This window comes from Pelodiscus sinensis, chromosome 23 (assembly GCF_052426305.1).
Source record: "Pelodiscus sinensis isolate ZL-2025 chromosome 23, ASM5242630v1, whole genome shotgun sequence".
In the NCBI taxonomy this organism is placed as follows: Eukaryota; Metazoa; Chordata; order Testudines; family Trionychidae; genus Pelodiscus; species Pelodiscus sinensis.
In genome coordinates, this window is record NC_143074.1 from 16,109,824 (window position 1) to 16,129,911 (window position 20,088).

The 20,088-nt window shown below is 46.4% G+C and overlaps 2 protein-coding genes across 19 annotated transcripts in view; both read right to left on the reverse strand.

Moving 5' to 3' along the window:
* TSC1 (TSC complex subunit 1) overlaps positions 1-20,088 on the reverse strand; it is a 79,142-nt gene that overhangs the window by 17,337 nt on the left and 41,717 nt on the right. For 14 of the 18 annotated variants that reach the window (XM_075905793.2, XM_089772950.1, XM_089772949.1 and 11 more), the window contains 6 exons: positions 18,982-19,160; positions 17,739-17,854; positions 17,337-17,460; positions 14,998-15,113; positions 14,517-14,589; positions 8,851-8,952 (listed from right to left, as the gene is read on the reverse strand). In XM_075905793.2, coding sequence (XP_075761908.1) covers positions 8,851-8,952; positions 14,517-14,589; positions 14,998-15,113; positions 17,337-17,460; positions 17,739-17,854; positions 18,982-19,160 — 710 coding nt within the window. Of the gene's footprint in view, positions 1-8,850; positions 8,953-14,516; positions 14,590-14,997; positions 15,114-17,336; positions 17,461-17,738; positions 17,855-18,981; positions 19,161-19,877; positions 20,063-20,088 lie in introns of those variants that run through there. The other 4 variants (XM_006136823.5, XM_075905799.2, XM_075905801.2 and 1 more) reach the window with 3 other exon arrangements.
* On the reverse strand, positions 10,969-12,429 carry LOC149521744 (uncharacterized). The gene is made up of 2 exons (XM_089772952.1): positions 11,796-12,429; positions 10,969-11,600 (listed from the first exon to the last, which is right to left on the reverse strand). The coding sequence occupies exons 1-2, from the start codon at positions 12,343-12,345 to the stop codon at positions 11,152-11,154; spliced, it is 999 nt and encodes a 332-aa protein (XP_089629078.1). The 5' UTR covers positions 12,346-12,429; the 3' UTR covers positions 10,969-11,151.

Here is a 20,088-nt window from a genome sequence, read left to right on the forward strand (position 1 = left end):
AATAAAGACATTTTTAAATGGGTTTATTTAAAAATCAGAAGTTTTTAAATTTAGTTAAATACCCAAAATTAAATTTCAAAGTGACAACTTATTTAAAGGCTTAAACTTATTACAAATTAAAATAATTTTAATTAAATACAAAAAATATTCAGAAGTACATATTTGCAGCTAAGTTTTAGGTGGAAGTCAAACCACTGAATAATGAAAGTTTGGGAAAGTGCTAAACCAGCTTTTGACAGCAAGTAGCCTCTTTTGCAGGTGTAGAGATAATCTTTTCTTCATTTCAGTTTTTCAGCTCCCAAGCAATTTCTTAATGCTGAAATGAACTAGTTGAATAAGGCAGGAAAGCTTGTTTTCCTCTTCTGATCTATGTATAAAAACTAGGCATGACAAAAATGAGATCTATTAATTCTAAGATCTTGAAAGACGCTCCAATCAGAAATCATCAATTCATTAACTACATTTCATTTGATAAAACTATTAGTTTTAAATGCAAAGTTTGTTTTGATAAATGTTTTTAAACATATCCAGCACAAAGGATGTTATATTGAATTAAAAAATGGTATTTGTGCATTTTAACTGAATTTGAATTTCTATCCAAATGGCACTTTGCACTAATCACACACAAAAAAATCAATTCAGTAAATAAGAAATGCATCATTCACCATTTTCTAGCAAAAAATGTGAAAATTAATAAACCAAATAAAGGGAAGGTAAGCTATAGAATTGCTTAAATACAGGTATACAGATATAGTCTGGCCTCCTGGTTATCAAAAAGCAGCAAAGTCAGTGTAAAAATACTATATTTTGTTACAAATCTACATGTTTTAATGATTGTCAACCAATGAGAATCAACCTTTCTTTCAGAAAATAATTTAAAAATATAAAGATGAATTATTTACATCAAGGTTTTCTGCTTTCTGACTTAAATCATGATCAAAACTGGTGATTTAAATCAATCCACTTTCTTTCTAGGATTTTTTTTTAAATTTAATTCAAGTCCCTGTCAATAAAAAAGCTCCAAAGAGGAGTGATATATTTGTAAATATATCGGTCAGTTTACTTGCAGAAAAAAAATGCCTCTGAATTAAAGAGTCATATACATCTATAAGAAAAAAGGAGACTAACTATACTAAAGAGAAGAACAAACAATCCAGGGAACTATAGACCACTCAGCCTCACCTCAGTCCCTGGAAAAATCAAGGAGAATCCATTTTGAAGCACTTGGAAGAGGGGAAAGTGATCAGGAATAGTCAACATGGATTCACCAAGGGCAAGTCATGCCTGACCAACCTGATTAGTTTTTATGAAGTAACTGGCTCTGTGGACATGGGGAAGTCAGTGGATGTGATATACCTTGACTTTAGCAAAGCTTTTGATACAGTCTCCCACAATATTCTTGCCAACAAGTTAAGGAAGTATGGGTTGGATAAACTGACTGTAAGGTGGCTGGAAAGCTGGCTAGATTGTCGGGCTCAGATGTGATCAACGGCTCCATGTCTGTCTGGTGCTCAGTTTCAAGTGGAGTGCCTAAAGGATTGGTTCTAGGGCCAGTTTTGTTCAACATCTTGGTAACTAATTGACCATTCATTATCAGTGGGCAATAGGTCAATGGAGGGAAGATAGGAGTTACTATAGAGAACTTTCTGGCTACATCTAGACTGGCCACAAATTCCGGAAAAGGGATGCAAATCAGGTAAGTCAGCATAGGGAAATCCGCGGGGGATTTAAATATCCCCGGGGGATTTAAATAAACATGTCTGCCGCTTTTTTTCCGGCTTGGGGAAAAGCCGGAAAAAAGCGTCTAGACTGGCGCGATCCTCCGGAATAAAGCCCATTTCCGGAGGATCTCTTATTCCTACCTGAAGGATCTCTTATTCCTACCTGAAGGAATAAGAGATCCTCCAGAAAAGGGCTTTATTCCGGAGGATCGCGCCAGTCTAGACGCTTTTTTCCGGCTTTTCCCCAAGCCGGGAAAAAAGCGGCGGACGTGTTTATTTAAATCCGCCGGGGATATTTAAATCCCCCGCGGATTTCCCTATGCTGACTTACCTGATTTGCATCCCTTTTCCAGAATTTGTGGCCAGTCTAGACGTAGCCTCTGGGTGTCTGGCTGATGAGTCTTGCTCACATGCTCAGGGTTTAGCTGATCGCTATATTTGGGGTCGGGAAGGAATTTTCCTCCAGGGTAGATTGGCAGAGGCCCTGAAGGTTTTTTGCCTTCCTCTGTAGCATGGGGTCCAGATCACAGCTGGAGGATTCTCTACATCTTGGGGTCTTCAAAGTATTTGAAGGTTTCAATATCTGAGTTATAGGTGAGAGGATTATTCTAGGAGGGGGTGGGTGAGATTCTGTGGCCTGCATTGTGCAGGGGGTCAGACTAGATGATCATAATGGTCCCTTCTGACCTTACAGTCTATGAGTCTATGAACATCTTTATTAATGACGTGGATGAGGGGATGGATTGCACCCTCAGCAAGTTTGCGGATGACACTAAGCTAGGGGGAGAGGTAGATGTTGGAGAACAGGGTTAGGGTCTAGAGCAGGGTTTCCCAACCTATGGATCGCCATTACATTTCAAAAGGGTTGCCAACTGTCTCCCCAGGTGCATTTACACATTTGAAAAGGTCCCCTGCCGGGAAGCTCTGCAGCTGGCTTAGTCTTAAGGAGCCATTCACCTGAAGTGGTACTCAACTTAATTGTGAGAGAAATGTAGCCCTGTTAGTCTGGTGTAGCTGAAACAAAAAACAGGACTATGTAGCACTTTAAAGACTAACAAGATGGTTTATTAGGTGATGTGTCTGAATCTGTGCAAGTTTTTTCATATGGTTGAATAAAGTTTAACTTAAGAATAAGAATAAACAATAAACTTAGTTTGAATAAAGACTCTAATTATCTTACCCATTACAAAGATAGCTTCTCCAATTACCACCTTTAATATCATTAGCTCACAGACATTTACCTCCCCTCCCCCATCCCCCTTCTGTTCTGAAATTTGATTTGTCCTTTTCATATGTGTTCATTTTTTTAATTATATTCTTTGGTATATATGGTTGTGACAATTTTCTTGATCTGAGGAAGTGGGTCTGACCCACGAAAGCTCATCACCTCATAAACCATCTTGTTAGTCTTTAAAGTGATACATAGTCCTGTTTTTTGTTTCAACTTAATTGGTTTAACAATCTTCAGGCAGTTAAACCAATGGATTGAATTGAATACCATTTCAGTGACTCAGAGTAGGGACTGTGCTGGGGTAGAAGTTGGGACTGTGTTTGGGAGCCTAGGGGCCGGGGAAAGGCTGGGACTATGCGGAGGGGGGGAAGAGGGGAGGGAGAGGATTGGGTTGCAGCGGGAGGGCTGGAGGGTGCCTGGCTCTGGGGTAGGAGAGGGGCTATTTTAGTAAACTTTGTGATATCCCATTAATTTAAGTTCAGGTGAAACTGTTTGGTAAAATACTAAATTTTACTTGTTTTTTTGAATGATGTTTCTAATATTTTTGTAACACTTGTGAGTCTCCCAGCCCCAGAGTGCATCCCCCAGGCCCTGAATCCCAGCCCCTCCAGCCCGAGTCTGACTCTCGAGTGTGATTCACAGCCCTCCCCAGCCCCAGTGTGCCCCCCAGGTCCTGACTCCCAGCCCCTGAGTGTGACTCTCAGGCCCCGGGGTGAGTATGCCTCTCAGACTTCTGACTGTAAGACTCCCAACCCGTTCAGCCCCTGAGTGTGGGGTTTAAGCCGGGGAGGCGGGGGGGAGAGCGGTTTGGGGATGAGTGTCTTTTCTCCCACCACAACTCAAATAAATATAGTGTTATTATTTTATTATTAATGTATTTTCAATTTTTATATGAAATAACTACTATGAATATATAAACAGGAAGGGGCATAATTTTATATTCTTGCCTCCAGCGCAAAATTAGCTACTTAGGACACTGCCCCCCCACACCTCCCCCTCCCGTTTTTGAATTGCCTTGGGTCACTAAGTCTTCCTGAATTGTCAAAATGGGTCCCCATCTGGAAAATGTTGGGAACCGCTGGTCTAGAGTGACAAATTGGAGGACTGGGACAAAAGAAATCTAATGAGGTTCAACAAGGACAAGTGCAGATTCCTGCACTTGGTATGAAAGAATCCCTGTTACAGGCTGGGGACTGACTGGTTAAGTAGCAGTCAGCAGGAAAGGACCAACTGGCTAAGTAGCAGTTCATTACAGTGGATGAGAAGCGGGATGTGAGTCAACAGTGTGATCTTATAGTCTAGAAGGCTAATGGCATATTAGGGTGCATTAGGAGAAGCATTTCCATCAAATGTAGAAAAGTTATTATTCCCCTTTATTTGGCTCTGGCAAGGCCACATCTGGAGTATTGTGTCCAGTTGTGGGCCCCCCACTATAGAAAGGATGTGGACACACTGGAGAGGGTCCAGCGGAGGGTAACCAAGATGATTAGGGAGCTGGAGCACATGACCTACGAGGAGAGGCTGAGGGATTTGGGCTTATTTAGTCTGCAGAAGAGCGAGGGGGGATTTGACAGCAGCCTTCAACTTCCTAAAGGAAGGTTCCAGAGAAGATGGAGTGAGGCTGTTCTCAGTGGCAACAGATGGCAGAACAAGGGGCAATGGTCTCAAGTTACAGTGGGGAAGGTCTACATTGGATATTAGGAAAAACTATTTCACTAGGAGGCTGGTGAAGTACTAGAATGGATTACCTAGGGAGGTGGTGGAATCTCCATCCCTAGAGGTTTTTAAGTCCCAGCCTGAAAAAGTCCTGGCTGGGATGATTTAGTTGGGTTGGTTCTGCTTTGGGCAGAGGGCTGGACTCAATGACCTCCTGAGGTCTCTTCCAGCCCTAGGCGTCTATGATTCTAAATGTGGAAAAACTGCTACATCTTCCCTTAATGAGCTAATGTGATGAAAACATTGAGATACTATATCAACACAATGTGTACTCAGGTACTATGATGAAACTAATCACTGTGTTACTCAAAATAGAGTTTTAAGTGGTACATAAACCTTGCAATATTCCTCTGCATGAGGGTATATTTTCTGCATAGCAAACGGGTCTGTTTTTATACAAAAAACAAATATTCACTTATCCTCATATATGTTTGTTTTTAAGACATTTAGGCAGAAATAAAGTCCTTTTCTATGTTGTTTTACATCCTAATAAAGAATCTGGATTTTACTTGTGAGGAAAGAAGAGTGTTGTGAATACTCAAAATAAGGAGAACAAACTTTAAGATGGAATAATTTTTCAAAGGAACAGTTACAGTTATTGCAATTTTTTTTTTTTTTTGCAAATAATAATTATCCCTGTTCGTGGCTCTACAAAATACAGCTATTACACTGTTTACAGAAAACAAACAGAACAGGAATGAAATAATTTGTTAAAGAGATACTGTAATTGCCTGATCTAATATCAACTGAAGTCAATAGAGTCACTCCATTGATTTAACAGACTGGCTCAGGCCCCAAATCACATCACCACAAGAAAATCTGGAGCAGTGTCATCTAGTCTGCAATGTGAAATCAAGGAACATTGTAAAGTTTTATTTCAAAATTATCTTGATCAGAACATTTTACAAAGGGTCTATGTCAGGGTTCCCAAACTTTTTGACATGGGGATCAGTAAATCCATTAACGAGCTTTTGGAAGACCAGTAACATTCATTTGCATATTTATTAAGCAAATGATGAATATTCAAATAAGTTGTTTCTGGTCCTCCCAAAGCCCCCAGTGCCAGCGTTAGCAAAGCTTTTGATACAGTCACCCATTATATTCTTGCCAGTAAGTTAAGGGAATATGGATTGGATAAATGAACTGTAAGATGGATAGAAAGCTGGCTAGATCAGGGTTTCGCAAACTTTTTACTTTAGTTGGAACCCGTTTTTTTTTTTTCAGTACTGTTTTTTGCAGCCCAAATATATAAACGCATATAAAAAAGAATGAAAAATGAATACATTTTCAGTGTTTCACCCGGCTGCATCCTCCGCCCAGGCTGGGTTAGGGCTTGGGAGACCCGGCGCTGCATGGGCACTCCAGGAGGCGGGGGCAGGAGCAGACTGGGGGTAGGGTATCTGGCTAGGAGGGAGGGTACAAGGAAGGGTAGGGTTGCTAGGTGTCCGGTTTTGCACCGGACAATCCGGTATTTGAGGGTTTTGTCCGGGAAACAAATTGAGAAATTACCAGACATATAAAATGCCTGGTATTTTCTAATTAGGTATATTTTATTCTAATGAGATGTATCAGTCCATAGCTGCAAACTGCTTGGCTGGTAGATGTGCTCATGCTTCCTGAGTGTGTCTACCTGCCAGGCAGTTCGCAACTACTCGGGGGGCACGGGGGACATGGAATCGTGTGCCTGGGTCTGCATGGGCCCGAGTCAGTCCCGCTCCCCCCCTTATCCTCCCGATCTCCCCAGTCCAGCCCTCCTGCCCCCGTCCAGCCCTGCTTCTGGCGGCCGATTCCCTCTGCCCCCCACCAATCTTTCCCGCTCCCCTGACGACTCCCCAACCAGCCCTGCTTCTCCCATCCTCCTCCTCCTGATCTCCCCCGGCCAGCCCTACCGCCCCACGGCCAGCCCTGGTTCCACTGCCTGCCCTCCCCGATCTCTGCAGGACAGCCCCGCTACCTCCAACCCTGCTTCTGCCGCCCACCAGCCCTGCTCTCCGTGGGACAGCCCCGCTGCCCCCAACTCTGCTTCCGCTGCCTGCCAGCCCTGATCCGCCCTTCCCCCCACACCTCCTCCCAGCCCGCCCCGCTCCCTCCCAGCAGCCACGCTGAGGCCCAGTATTTTTTTCCCCGCGGCCCGATATCGGGCTGCAGCCCATAGTTTAGGAAATGCTGGTCTATGTGATTATCCTTTTGTCAAAGGATGGATGTCCAGTAGTTCATTGTTAAAAAATAAAGTGTCCTAGAATTAGGATAGTTTGATCCCCGATATTAAAATTAATGGATTTTTCATGTGGCTGTAAACAGTGATTTTTTTTAATTCAAGAGTCTACAAAGTTAACTAGAGACTTATTGCTCGTTTTGAAGTCAGAAATTGTTCCAGATTAAAAAGAGGAAGAACAACCTTAAAGCTAATCATGGAAAGAAGGGTTAATATTTGATGTATTACATTTACTTCTGAAATAATTTGATTTTCACATTGATACAAATGTAAACGGTAAGGATTACTAAGAGGATTTTTGCATAAAAAGAGCACGTTTCAAAAACAGAATACTAAAATGGAACAGGAAGACAAAGCCAAAAGGTAGAGCCCTGCAAATTTGCAGATATTCACTTTATATCTGTGGCTCATTTTTGTAGATACACATTTTGTATCTAAAACCCTGCAATAGGGATGTAAATGGTTAACTGGTAAGCGTCACCTTTACCGGCCAGGCTGGAGCAACTCCTCGTCTGCGGTGTGGTGGGCCCAGCTCGAGCAGCCCCTGCCTGCTCCAGCCTGGCTGGGCCCGTTGCCGGTGGGCTGGAGCAGCCCTCAGCCTGGGGGATCCTGGTTAACCGGTTAAATGTAACATTTAACCAGTTAACTGGTTAAATGAGATTTTTACATCCCTACCCTAAAAATCTGCAGATATCCATGGATATCCGCATCTGCTGATGTGGACATGTGCGGATCATTTTTGAAGATGCAGCTACGGATACTAATTTTGTATCTACACAGGGGTCTCCTAATAGAGAGGGTTACAACAATTAAGCAGGGCATTGTGGAACAGTATACCTTGATAGCAACAATTTCTTTTAGGAATTAAACATGAAGTGTTGATTTATGTGGGAAAAGCTGATAAGCAATGTGAAATTAACTATACATTTATCCTACTTTTGAAATATTTTTACCAGGAAGAAGCTGGAATCCCCTGATAGAAGAAAATGTGTGGATTCAGAGAATCTAAATGCAGTAATTAGTAATACTAAGCCTGGGCAAAAATACCCTCCGCAGGCCAGATCCAGCCCACCAAGCTACCAGATCCAGCCCACGTACGCAGCTGGAAGCCTCAGGCAGACTCCCCACACCCTTCAACCCAATTGTTCAGAAAAGCGGCCGCCGTGGCAGTTTCTCTTTCACAGCTCTGAGCCCAGGGAAAGGGGAAGTGGTGCTTCATTCACTGCTCCTGTCCCAGCACTATCCCATTGACCAGTTTCCAGCCAACAGGAATTGCCTGTTGTCAACAGACAGCTTGCGAAGCACCCTTCCCCCTCCCTTTAGACTTTTGACTGTTCAAAACCACTTGGCCCCTGAAGCCAGTGCAAGGGCAGGGTTGGGCAGGGCAGGCAGGGAGTCAAGCAGGTAAGTCTCCCTGCCAGAACCTGCCTCTGGCAACTCAACCCTTTGCCACTAACACCCTACATACCCCAAAACCTGCCCCGCCCTCCTGCACCCCAATCCTCTCTCAGATCCTGCACCCCAATCCTCTGCCCCAAGTCACAACCCAAACCCCTGCATCCTCTCCTGCACCCCAGTCCCCTGCCCCAAGTCATAACCTCCTTTTGCCCAAGGTCACTCCTGCACCCTAGTCCCCTAATTCAGGTGATAATTTGCCTCCGTCACCCAAACTCCCTCCCAGACCCCACACCCACTCCTGCACCCCAATCCCTTACTGCAAGCTTCCTTCTGCTCCCAACCTCCATCCCAGACCCTGTACCTCCTTCATTAATATGGAAGAGTGCGGCTCTTGACCACTTCCCAAATTCTTGGAGTGCCTCCCCCCAAAAAATTATTGCCCATCCCTGAGTAATACTCATTTCTATCTAGCTTGATAAAATTAAAAAGTCTGAATCAAACTCAGTACCATAACTAGCTCAAGGTCTAAATGCATGTAAAACCTATATAAGGATACCAACAGATATTACCTTCTTCTCTGTCCTTCTCAACACTATCTTCATCAGAGGCCAGGCAACCTAAAAATTCTGGAAGATCACTTAAATTTACAGAACTTTTACTGCCAGGCACTTCTGGAAAAAAAAAAAAGATTAATTGTATAGTTGCTATTTGTCATCATAAGACTTAATATATCTTCCACTTCTGAAATAGGGTACGTCTACACTACAGCGCTAGTTCGAACTAACTTAGTTCGAATTAGTTAATTCGAACTAAGCTAGTTCGAACTAGCGCATCTAGAACTAAAAACTAGTTCGAACTAGCGTTTTGCTAGTTCGAACTAGCGCGTCCACACTGATTGGACGCAGGGGGGCATTTAAGGGCAGCTGAAACCGGTTCTGGCAGGGCATCAGGTCAGCAGTTGCTTTGTGTGGCTGCTGTCTGAGGCTATCTGAGGCTCGTGCTTAAAGGGACCCCCCCTGGACAGCCGGTTCTCAGCTTTTCCTGCTTGCTTGCCAACCTCGCCGAGGGACAGCAAAGCGTCGGTCTCTGTGCCCGTCTGTGTCGGTGCTTCCCTTCGGGGGGGACCGCCGCAGGTGGCAACATGGAGCCACGGCTCGCCCTGCACCTTCTGGTGCACGTTCTGGACTTGCTGCTGCAAGCCTGCCAGCAATGGCTCGAGGCTGCCTGGCACCACCTGGGGAACGTCAGCCCCCTGCCTCTCCGCCTGGCCGCCCTGGGGGCCGTGGAGGAGCCGCGGCGGCGCCCCGGCACCGGCGTGCCCCGCCGCATCTGGCGTCTGGACACCAGCAGCGACTGGTGGGACCGCATCGTCCTGGAGCGCTGGGACGACCGACAGTGGACCCAGAACTTTAGGATGAGGAGGGACACCTTCCTGGAGCTCTGCGAGTGGCTCGCCCCTGCCCTGCAAAGAAGGGACACTCGCATGAGACCCGCCATCCCCCTCCAGAAGCGGGTGGCCATCGCCCTCTGGAAGCTCTCCACGCCGGACAGCTACCGATCCGTCGGGAACCAGTTCGGCGTGGGGAGATCCACTGTCGGAGCGGTGCTCATGCAGGTACGGCGCTCGTCGGCCACCGAGCCGGGGGGGAGGGGGGCTGCGAGGAGGGGATGGGCCGCCCCAGGGACAAAGGGGGGGGCGGGAGGAGGCGAAAGCGCCCCGCACCGGAGGGGTCGGGCTGTCCCGGCCGTACTACACGCCGCCAGGGGGGTTGCTTCCGGGAGTGGGGCGCGGGGCACTGCCAGGGCACGCACGCTCCCAGCCACCCGGGCGCCCCACTGATTGACGCTTTGCTGTGTCTCTCTCCGCAGGTGGTCAAGGCCATCAACCGGGTGCTGCTCCGCAGGGTGGTCCGCCTCGCCAACCCGGATGCCGTCATCCGGGGATTCGGCGCCCTCGGCTTCCCCAACTGCGGGGGGGCCATCGACGGGACGCACATCCCCATCCGTGCCCCGGAACACCAGGCGTCCCGGTACGTGAACCGCAAGGGGTACTTCTCCGTCATCCTGCAGGCCGTATGTGACCACCGGGGACAGTTGACGGACATAAATGTGGGCTGGTCCGGCAAAGCACACGACGCCCGGGTGTACCGGAACTCCTCCGTGTGCCAGCGGCTGCAGGACGGGACCTTCTTCCCCGACCGCCACATCAGGGTCGGGGACGTGGACATGCCCGTCTGCCTGGTGGGGGATGCCGCCTACCCACTGCAGCCCTGGCTCATGAAGCCCTACACGGGACACCTCAATCCCTCCCGCCAGGCCTTCAATAACAGGCTGAGCAGGGCCCGCATCGTGGTGGAGGGGGCCTTCGGGCGACTGAAAGCCCGCTTTCGATGCCTCCTCACCCGTCTGGACCTGGCCGAGCACAACATCCCTCCCGTGGTGGCGGCATGTTGTGTGCTCCACAATTTGTGTGAGCGGAAGGGGGAGGCTTTCTTGCCAGCCTGGATGGCTGAGGCTGACCGCATGGCTGGACACTACGGTCAGCCCCGCACCGCCGCCGTCCGGGAAGCCCAGCGGGGGGCCATCCGGATCCGGGAAGCCCTGCGGGAGAGCTTCCAGGTGGAGGAGGAGGAGGACTGACCTCTCCCTGCATGCCCCACCGGGGCCTTCTTCCACCCTACCCCCCCCTTCCCCTTTCCCCTCCCTACCTACTGTCAAATAAAGACACCTGTTTTTCCAACAAAAACGTCTGTTTATTTCACAGAACTGGGGTGGGGGAGGGAGGAATGAAGGTGGGAGAAGGGAGGGGGAAACCTGGGACGAGGGAGCTGGAAGGGGAGGGGAGGGAAGGGAGGAAGGGAAAGGAAAGCTCAGGGGTGGGAGTCTGGGTGCCTCTCCCGTCTCGCCACACTGCGGGTCCGGGGGCGTCGGTGGGGAATGGTTGTGGAGGGGGGGGCAGAGAGGACAGGGGGTGTGGAGGAAGCAGGAGCGGAAGCAGGAGGAGCAGGAGGAGCAGGAGGAGCAAGAGGGGGAGCAGGAGGAGCAAGAGGGGGAGCAGGGGGAGGAGGAAATGGAAAGCGGTCTAGCAGGCTCTGGAGGTGGCCTCGCAGGGCACGGCCCTGCTCCTCCAGGGCCTCCAGACTCCTCTGGCGCAGCCTGAGGTCCTCCTGGACCCAGTGGTCCTGGAGACGGAGCTGTCGGTCCAGGAACCGGAGATGCCGCCTCTGGTAGTCCTCCTGGTTCCTGGCTGTCCTGCTTGCCCGGGCGCGGGCGGCTGCTGCAGGCGGTGTGGTGCGCCCTGCAGTCCCCGGTGCTGCAGCTGTGGTGCAAGAAGACCAGCGGTCAATTACCCCAGGGGCCCAGGTGTGTGAAACCCAGCTCCCCTCTGCAAGGCCAGGGCCCCTGCAGGATCCCCAGCTGCTGCTCCGTGGTGGGCAAGGCCCAGGCGCACGGTCCCGGGGCTCCCTCTCGCCCCAGCCCCCCGTACACATAAGGGGAACACGAGGGTACTCACAGGTGGACGCCTCCCCGGCCTCTGATGATGCAGGCGAGCGGCTCTGTGGGGTGCCTCGGGGGTCCCGGGTCCTGGGAAGGCTGGCAGCAGGCTCCTGGCTCTCAGAGCCCTCTTGCTCCTCCTCGGTGTCCAGGAGCGGTCCCTCTGCCCCGGGGTCAATCACGTCCCGGGGGGCAGGGACGGCATGAGCCCCCAGGAGGCGGTCCAGGGCATGGAAGTGGGGGCAGGCCTCCGGGTCAGCCCCTGGCAGGCAGGCCCGGGAGTAGGACTGCCGCAAGTCTTTAATCTTGCAGCGCACCTGCTCCCGGCTGCGCTGGTGGCCCCTGGCGGCCAGGCTGGCAGCCATGCGTCCATAGACGGCCGCATTCCGGTGGCTAGTGCGGAGATCGTGGACATTGGAGGCTTCCCCCCAAACCTCGATGAGGTCCACGATCTCCGCACTTGACCAGGCGGGCGCCCGCCTTTTGCGCCCCCGGGCAGGCTCCTGGGAGCCGCCAGGCTGGTCGTGGGGAGCAGTGGAGGGCTGGGAGCCCTCGGATGGCTGGCTCATTGTGTGGCAGGTGCAGGCTGTGCAGGCACGGGTGCTTGCAGCCTTGCAACTGGCACAAAGTGAGTAGCCAGCCCGTGGCCCTTTAAGGGCTCCGGGGCCGGGAGGGGGCAATAGAGTTTCCTGGTGTTGGCCAGAGTGGCCACCAGGGAAACCTGGGAAGCCTTAGCCCCCACTAGTTCGAACTAAAGGGCTACACAGCCCTTAGTTCGAACTAGCTAGTTCGAACTAGGCGTTAGTCCTCGTAGAGGTTTACCTAGTTCGAACTAAGCGCTCCGTACGAATTAAGTTCGAACTAACGGAGCGCTAGTGTAGCGCATAGGAAAGTTAGTTCGAACTAACGTCCGTTAGTTCGAACTAACTTTCTAGTGTAGACATACCCACAGTCTTCAAACAATATTCTCCATTCCTCTAGATCCTCCCCAAACAAAGCAAAGGGTCCTGAAGTGTTAGGTTACTGGTCCCTCCAGAGACTACCAAAGTGATTTTGAAATTACAACAAGTGCTACTGCAGAGTGAAATAAGGATGTTAAGAAGTGGGTAACTGACTAATCGTGTAGTTGATATAATTTGTATCAACTACACGATTAGTCGATAAGGGAGGTGCAAGCCAGAGCTACCCCCCACTGTGGCTCTGTAATTTAAATGTAGTAGGAGCTGGGCACGCAGGCAGCCCAGCTCCTACTATATTTAAACTGCAGAGCCGCAGCAAGGGTAGGTCTGGGACTTGGTGCAAGCCAGGACTGAGTGGTCCCGGCTTGTGCCGGGTCCTGGACCACTGCACCTCTCCATTTTAAATGTAGTAAGAGCTGCAGCGGGGTAGGTCCCGGACCACTGCAGCTCTAACTCCCCTGTCCCCCCACACCATGGAGCTGGTGCTGGGGGGAACCGGCTCCTGCTTCCCTCCCCCCTCTTGTTGCCTCTGATACAGGCTTTTCGGGTAGCCAACTACTCGACCAGTCGCTTACATCACTAGAGTGAGATGCAGTCTCCTCCACTGAAGAGAGGTATGTTGTCTGTGGTACTCCTACTGACAAAACTTAAGGACAAAGTTTAAGTCTAAAATATGGATGCACTGCTAGATTTCAAGGCGAGCTCTAAACTCTCCTTAAAACACTTCTCTTTCTCCAACAAACAGTACTTACTTACAAGAAAGCTTAACTGAATGAGTACAGTACAGACTAAGCCATATGTGACTGAATAACAGATCAAAAGTCTAAGACAGCTAATAGATAGGCATTTACTAAACAATGCAGGGACAGAAACATTATCTTCACAGCTCTGTCACAAGCTGGGAATCCAATGGGAAATCTAGCACAAATGCCAAATACCAAAAACTTCAGATACCAGTGTTGCAAGACAATTCCACTGTGGAAAACCAGTTTTAAATTTCAGTATCTTCTCCACCCTGAAGATATTTCTACATCAGTTCTTTAGTATCTTAGGTCTGGTATCAAAGTCCTTTCTCTCCCCTTCCAGAGATCTTTGGGTTGGGGATAAAGGGTACAGGAAATGGCAATTATATATTCCACTCACAATAAGATACACGTCTCTCAACTGTTCTCTACATATTTTACTTCTAACCCAAGGAACTAGAAAGGTTCTCACGAATGCAGTGATATAGTAACTCTACAAGCCCATGAGCAAATACCAAATTCTGCTTCCATTAACATTTAAAAGGAAAAAGAGTCTATCATGAACAGCTGACGTAGTGAAGAAATTCACATGGGGAGCCTGATAATTTGACTAAGATGCATAACCCTACAAGTCATTTTCAAATTGAGGAACCTACACATAAGAGGGCTTCTAAAAATCAACATCCCAAGCTTTAACTTCTTTTTAATCTTTTGCAATCTTTACTTTAGGTCTGTATTCCAAATATTAACTGTGGAACACCGGGCTGGGGGTGAGGGTCAGCTATGAAGGCAGTCCATGCAAAGCATTCCTGGAGGTAAATATTTCACAGAAAACAAATCAAAACTTCACACTATAAAATAATTTAAGTTGAATCATAGCTTTAGAGTGGGATTCTGGAACTGCCGTGGAATGGGCAGGGAAAAAAATGGAGCAAGGACAGGTGGAAAGTCTTATGTTACTGTAAACATTTATCCACAAATGCAATCACTGCTTAGGGGTAAGACTACTGGGAACTGGGAGAAGAGAACGAAGTTTACCTGATGCTCTCTCACTGTTTATGACATTTTGCTGTCTGGACAGTGAAGGCCTTCCAAGATCCAATTTGTCCTCCTAGAAGAGAATAAGGATTCTTTGCAACAGACATCTATCACAAAACAGTCTCTAGTACACGTTCAGTCAGAGGGAATTTTTCCAGATGGATGACTTAAGTGGTAAGTAAATACTTCGGACACAGGCTAATCCAAATCTAAATTGCTTAAGATACAGGCAGTTTGTTGGTTTGTGTTAAGGCCCAAACTATATTTTTCATAATTCATACTTTTTCAGTCACGACTGTGTGTGTAAATCAAAACAGGTTTTCGTGACAAGAGCCCTATAAATGCACAGATAGCTGCTTCATATCCGCAGCTCATTTTTTCAGATACAGATGCAGATATGAATTCAAATTTTGTATCTGTTCAGATAAGTTGATCCAAATACTAAAGCCAACTTGGTCAGGCAGTTACATTTTGCCTTTACCTTCTTGGGAGGCGTGGCAGCAGCTGGAGGGAGTGAAATATGCACAAAATCATCTGAAATGCAAGCTGGAGGAGGTGAGGTGGCTGGTGTTCCTAATGGGGTTCCTTTTCCACCTGCTCAAAAGGCAGAGAAAAGGTTAATCACATTAAAATTAATTTTTTTTAAAATTTATTTAATTTCAAATCATAAAGTTCAAGTGATACACACTTCAAATTATCTGCCATTCAAATCTCACAATTTTCATTACCGTAGGGCATAAGAACAGCCATGCCGGGTTAGACAAAAGGTCCATCTAGCCCAGTATCCTATCTGCCCACAGTGCTAGATGTCCCAGAGGGCGCAAACGCAACAGGTAATCTTCACATGATCCCTCTCCTGTCACCCATTTCCAGACAAACAGAGGCTAAGGACACCATTACTACCCATCCTGGCTAATAGCCATTGACGGACCTAACCTCCATGAATCAACCTAGCTCTTTTTTGAACCCTGTTAAAGTCCTAGTCTTCAATACATCCTCTGGCAAGCAGTTCCACAGGTTGACTGTGTGCTGAGTGAAGAAAAACCTCCTTTTGTTTGTTTTAAACCTACCACCTATTAGTTTCATGTGGTGACCCCTAGTTCTTCTATTGTGGCAATAAGTAAATGACTTTTCCTTATTCACTTTTTCCACACAAGTCATGATTTTATAGACTTCTATCATAACCCCCCTTAGTCTCATCTAAGATAAAAAGTCCAAGTTTTTTTTTCCTCTCTCTTCATATGGGACCTGTTTCATACCCCAGTACTTTTTGTTGCCCTTTTCTGAACCTTTTCCAATGCCAATATATCCTTTTTGAGACAAGGTGACCACATCTGTACACAGCATTCAAGATGTGGGCGTACCAGGGTTTTATATAGAGGCAATAAGATATTTTCTGTCTTATTCCTATCCGTTTTTAAATGATTCTTAACATTCAATTTGCTTTTTTGACTGCCACTGCACACTGAGTGGATGTTTTCAGAGAACTATCCACAATGACTTCAAGATCTCTCTCTTGAGTAGTTGTAGCTAAATTAGCCCCCATCATGTATGTATATTTGGGATTATTTTTTCCAATGTGCATTACTTTACGTTTATCAACATTAAATTTCATTTGCCATTTTGTTGCCCAATCACTTGGTTTGGTGAGATCTTTTTGAAGCTCTTCACAGTCTGCTTGGGTCTTAACTATCTTGAGGAGTTTGCTATCATCTGCAAATTTTGCCACCTCACTCTCTATTCCTTTCCCTAGGTCATTTATAAATAAGTTGAATAGGATTGGTCCCAGGACAGACCCTTGGGGGACCCCACTAGTTACATCTCTCCACTCTGAAAACTAATCATTTATTCCTAATAGGACTGTCGACTGATGTCCGTTAACACCTGTGATTAATGCAGGGAAAGATTAATGCGTTAAAAAAATTAACATGTTAATCCCAGGCGTTAATGCTGCACTGCCACTTTGAAGTGCTGCCCCGGTGCCTCAAAGGGGCAGTGCATTAGGAGCCAGGGATCAGCTGGAGTGCCCAGCTGATCCCTGGCTCTGTGTTACACTGTGCCTTTGAAGCACTGGACCACGTGCACATGATTAATCGTGATTAATTTTTTAATTGCTTGACAGCCCTAATTCCTAACCTTTGTTTCCTGTCTTTTAACTAGTTATCAATTCATGAAAGACTTTCCTTCTCATGCAATGACAACTTACTTTACTTAAGAGCCTTTGGTGAGGGATCTTGTCAATGCTTTCTGGAAATCTAAGTACACTATATCCACTGGATCCCCCTTGTCCTCACGTCTGTTGACCTACTCAAAAAACTCTAGTAGATTAGTACGGCATTATTTCCCTTTACAGATATCATGTTGACTTTCCCCCAACAAATTATGTTAATCTATGTGTCTGACAGTTGTACTCTTTACTATAGTTTCAACTAAACTGCACATCCAGTTTTCAAATTTTGGTACTTAGGGGCACCCAGTTCTCTGTATCAGTGTTCATATTAGAACTTAACTGTGTAAAATGAGCACTTGGATATCTAAATGCTAATTTGAAGAATTCAAATGCAGAATTGGCTATCCCCATTTAAGACACCCAATCAAGAAATTGTATGCTTCACTCAAGAATGGAATAGTGATATAGTTAAAGACATCAAAACTTACAAACAGCAAACTGCATAAGAGAATTTTTAGGGGAAAAGGAGTTCCAAAAACACTTAGATTCACCTTTAAAGAACCTATATGCAAGCCTAAATATCTACACAGACATTTATAATAAAGCATCACTTCTAGACTAAAATGCTAATTCTGAAATGCAGTACATACCAGGCGTGCTAAAATATTTGCTATAAGGCTGTGATGAACTATGCGAGGACTCCGATGAAACAATTCCTGGGGAGGTTGGCGGAGTGGTCATACCACAAATTGCAGAGGGGCTCCAGATGGTAACCTGAGTCACAAAATAAGCAAATCAATTGGGCATATGCACCAAAACCTCGTATGAAATACGCACATCTGGCCCATGTCCAATGTCAAAAACCAAAAGATCTCAATGGGGATTACATTTAATTCTTTATATACTAGGTATAGAAGTTATACTAGGAAGCTGCAACGCTTGCTCAACTGAAAGCAAATCACCTGTTTCTAAAACATCCCAATCCAATAAGAAGCCAATTTAAGTAGTGAAGAGTGAACAATATGCTGATGTGACATGGTTAGGTACATTACCTGCTGTGGCTCAGTTGACAGTCGCATAGACTGTGGGCTCAGAATCTGAGGTAGCTGCCCTTGCATTTGTGCTAGAGTTAGCCTAGAAGCAGAATAAGGGGTAGAAGTGGAAGTCCCTGGAGTTTAAAAACAAAACAAAAATGGACATTCTCGTCAGCTTATCAAATCTGATTTCAGTCTTGATAGTTCTTCTTGCACATACTGAATAGTTTTTATTAGAAACAAAAGTCAAATCCACTCATCTGTTCCTATACATAATTTGGCTATTGGAAATCAGATGTATCCCTTTCTGTCCATGCAAAATATGCAAAAACAATTTTAAATGGCTAATGATTTGGGGCACCTTAGTATTTGAGTACACAACCTGTAAGAAGCCTAATTCTCAGAAATTAGTGACCACTAGGAATGTTAAATATCAATTAACTAATCAAATAGTTGATAACTAGCGCACGTTCCATCTTTGAAATGCACAAGAGCGCCCCTTCCCCATCCCACGTAGCTGGGGGGGGGGGGCAGGGAGGGGAACAGTCTTTTAAGCTGGCTTCCCCCAGTACTCCCTCCTCTTCTCTCCCTTGCTGCCTCTTTGTGATAGGGGGAGGGGGGAAGCGACTAGTCAAGTAATGTGTTGACTATCCTATAAGCTTGACCAGCTAATCACTACTGTCAATTCTGAGCAAATGATAAGACACAAGACAACAGGAACTATCTTAGTTCATAGCTTTGTAACACTGCCAGAAAATAATAGTATCAGGACTCCATGTGCATGTACAAAATGGAAAAAAACCACCTGTTCTTTTGCAAAAGTAACCATGTAGAACTGGACTTTAGTAAGAACTAGGGATGTAAAAATTTGTTTAAAAACGTAACTGTTATTGCTAAAAATTGTGGTAGTTACAGTTACACACACTACGAGCTCTGCAGTATAAAGCTTAAATAAGCTTTATACTGCAGAGCCCACAGCAAAGCCTCCCCAGAAGCAGGGCCGGCAAATGCTGCCGGCCCCACTCCCATGGAAGTGGCTTTGCTGCCAGGCTTCCAGGCTTCACTGCGGGATCTGCAGCCAGCTCCCTGGAAGTGGGACTGGCAGCTCCTGCCATCCCCCGCTTCTGTTGAGCCAACATGAAACTTGCGGAAGGGGACTGGGCCAGTCCATTTACATCCCTAGTAAGAACTGTGATTTTTGTAACATAGCTGGTCTGCTTGCAGAGACCAATGGCATTTTTAATATCCAATCAGCTCTTACCATAGCTGCTGTGTGTGTCAATGTAAGGACTGGCATTGGGATCAGTTTGACGATGTTGGAAGCATATGCTGACTGGCTGTGACACAGAGTAATAGCTGTCTTCATATGAGGCTTCTTTTGGGTCCAGGGAGATTTTGGCACATTCTATCACAACATCATGAGTTTCTAGTCTTTTCCACCTACAGACAGTTTTTGGAGCCAAAAGAATAAGTTAGTCTTAAGTACGCAAATTATTATTATAAATCAAGGTTCCAGGAGATATTAAGGACTGGTTTGTAGGGTGGCTTGTGTTCCTGCCAGCTTTCTGTGATCACAGCTGAAACACAATTGAGGCGCACCATACAACTGTGTGCCTTGCAACGTTTTAGACAGTTTACAAAGAAATTGCAACTAGATGATTCATAAGAGAGAACTCCAAATTAGCAACTTAACAGCTTTTGAAACAGATCTATTTGAACCCAGCAGGGTCTTCTGTGGAGCCCTCTGTAAAGGAGGAACAGCATATGAAGGCTTGAATAGTCCTGAGCGTCAACACATGAAGTGATCAGATCAGCTGGACTCAGATGTCGAAAGTCCAAATTTAGATAAACCAGCAGTGCAGAATCTGAAACTATTTTGCAAGTTGATATGTTGACATGCCAATTAAGGAGGCTATGCTAATTAACAATTCACTTGTTTTAAGTTTGGGGCATAAATATTGTATGTTTCTTTTTTTTCCACTCTGTAAACCTCGTATCTGTGTTAGCAGTCAAATTAGAACTGGCTAATACTTTTGAGGATGGCAGTTGATATGTTGAAGTATAGTAAGAAAAATAGGAAATTATTCACTTAGAAGCTGCTTTGCTGTTGGTCACAATATAAAATTTGAAGCAGAACAGTTTATGCAAGATACTAACCCAAAGGACTAACAGACAATTCTGTGCCAATCTAACTCTTTAAAAGCGCTGATCCCTCCCCCCAACTGCAGCGGGAAGAAGCCTGCAAAATTGACCACTGTGATAGTCAATAGGTTCCCATTTAGTAGTGTTTTCCTAGTGGCTCTGAAAGCAGGGGAAGGGCACTACTGTGCAGGAACAAGAGTCAATTTCTCCTCTTCAGTTGCTGGGC

Excerpts from the sequence above, each read along its gene's own strand:
- LOC149521744 (XM_089772952.1), bottom strand. The coding sequence starts at position 12,345 with ATGAGCCAGCCATCCGAGGGCTCCCAGCCCTCCACTGCTCCCCACGAC. Across the intron at positions 11,601-11,795 it reads GGCCGGGGAGGCGTCCACCT|CTGCAGCACCGGGGACTGCA; the intron begins GTGAGTACCCTC and ends CTTGCACCACAG.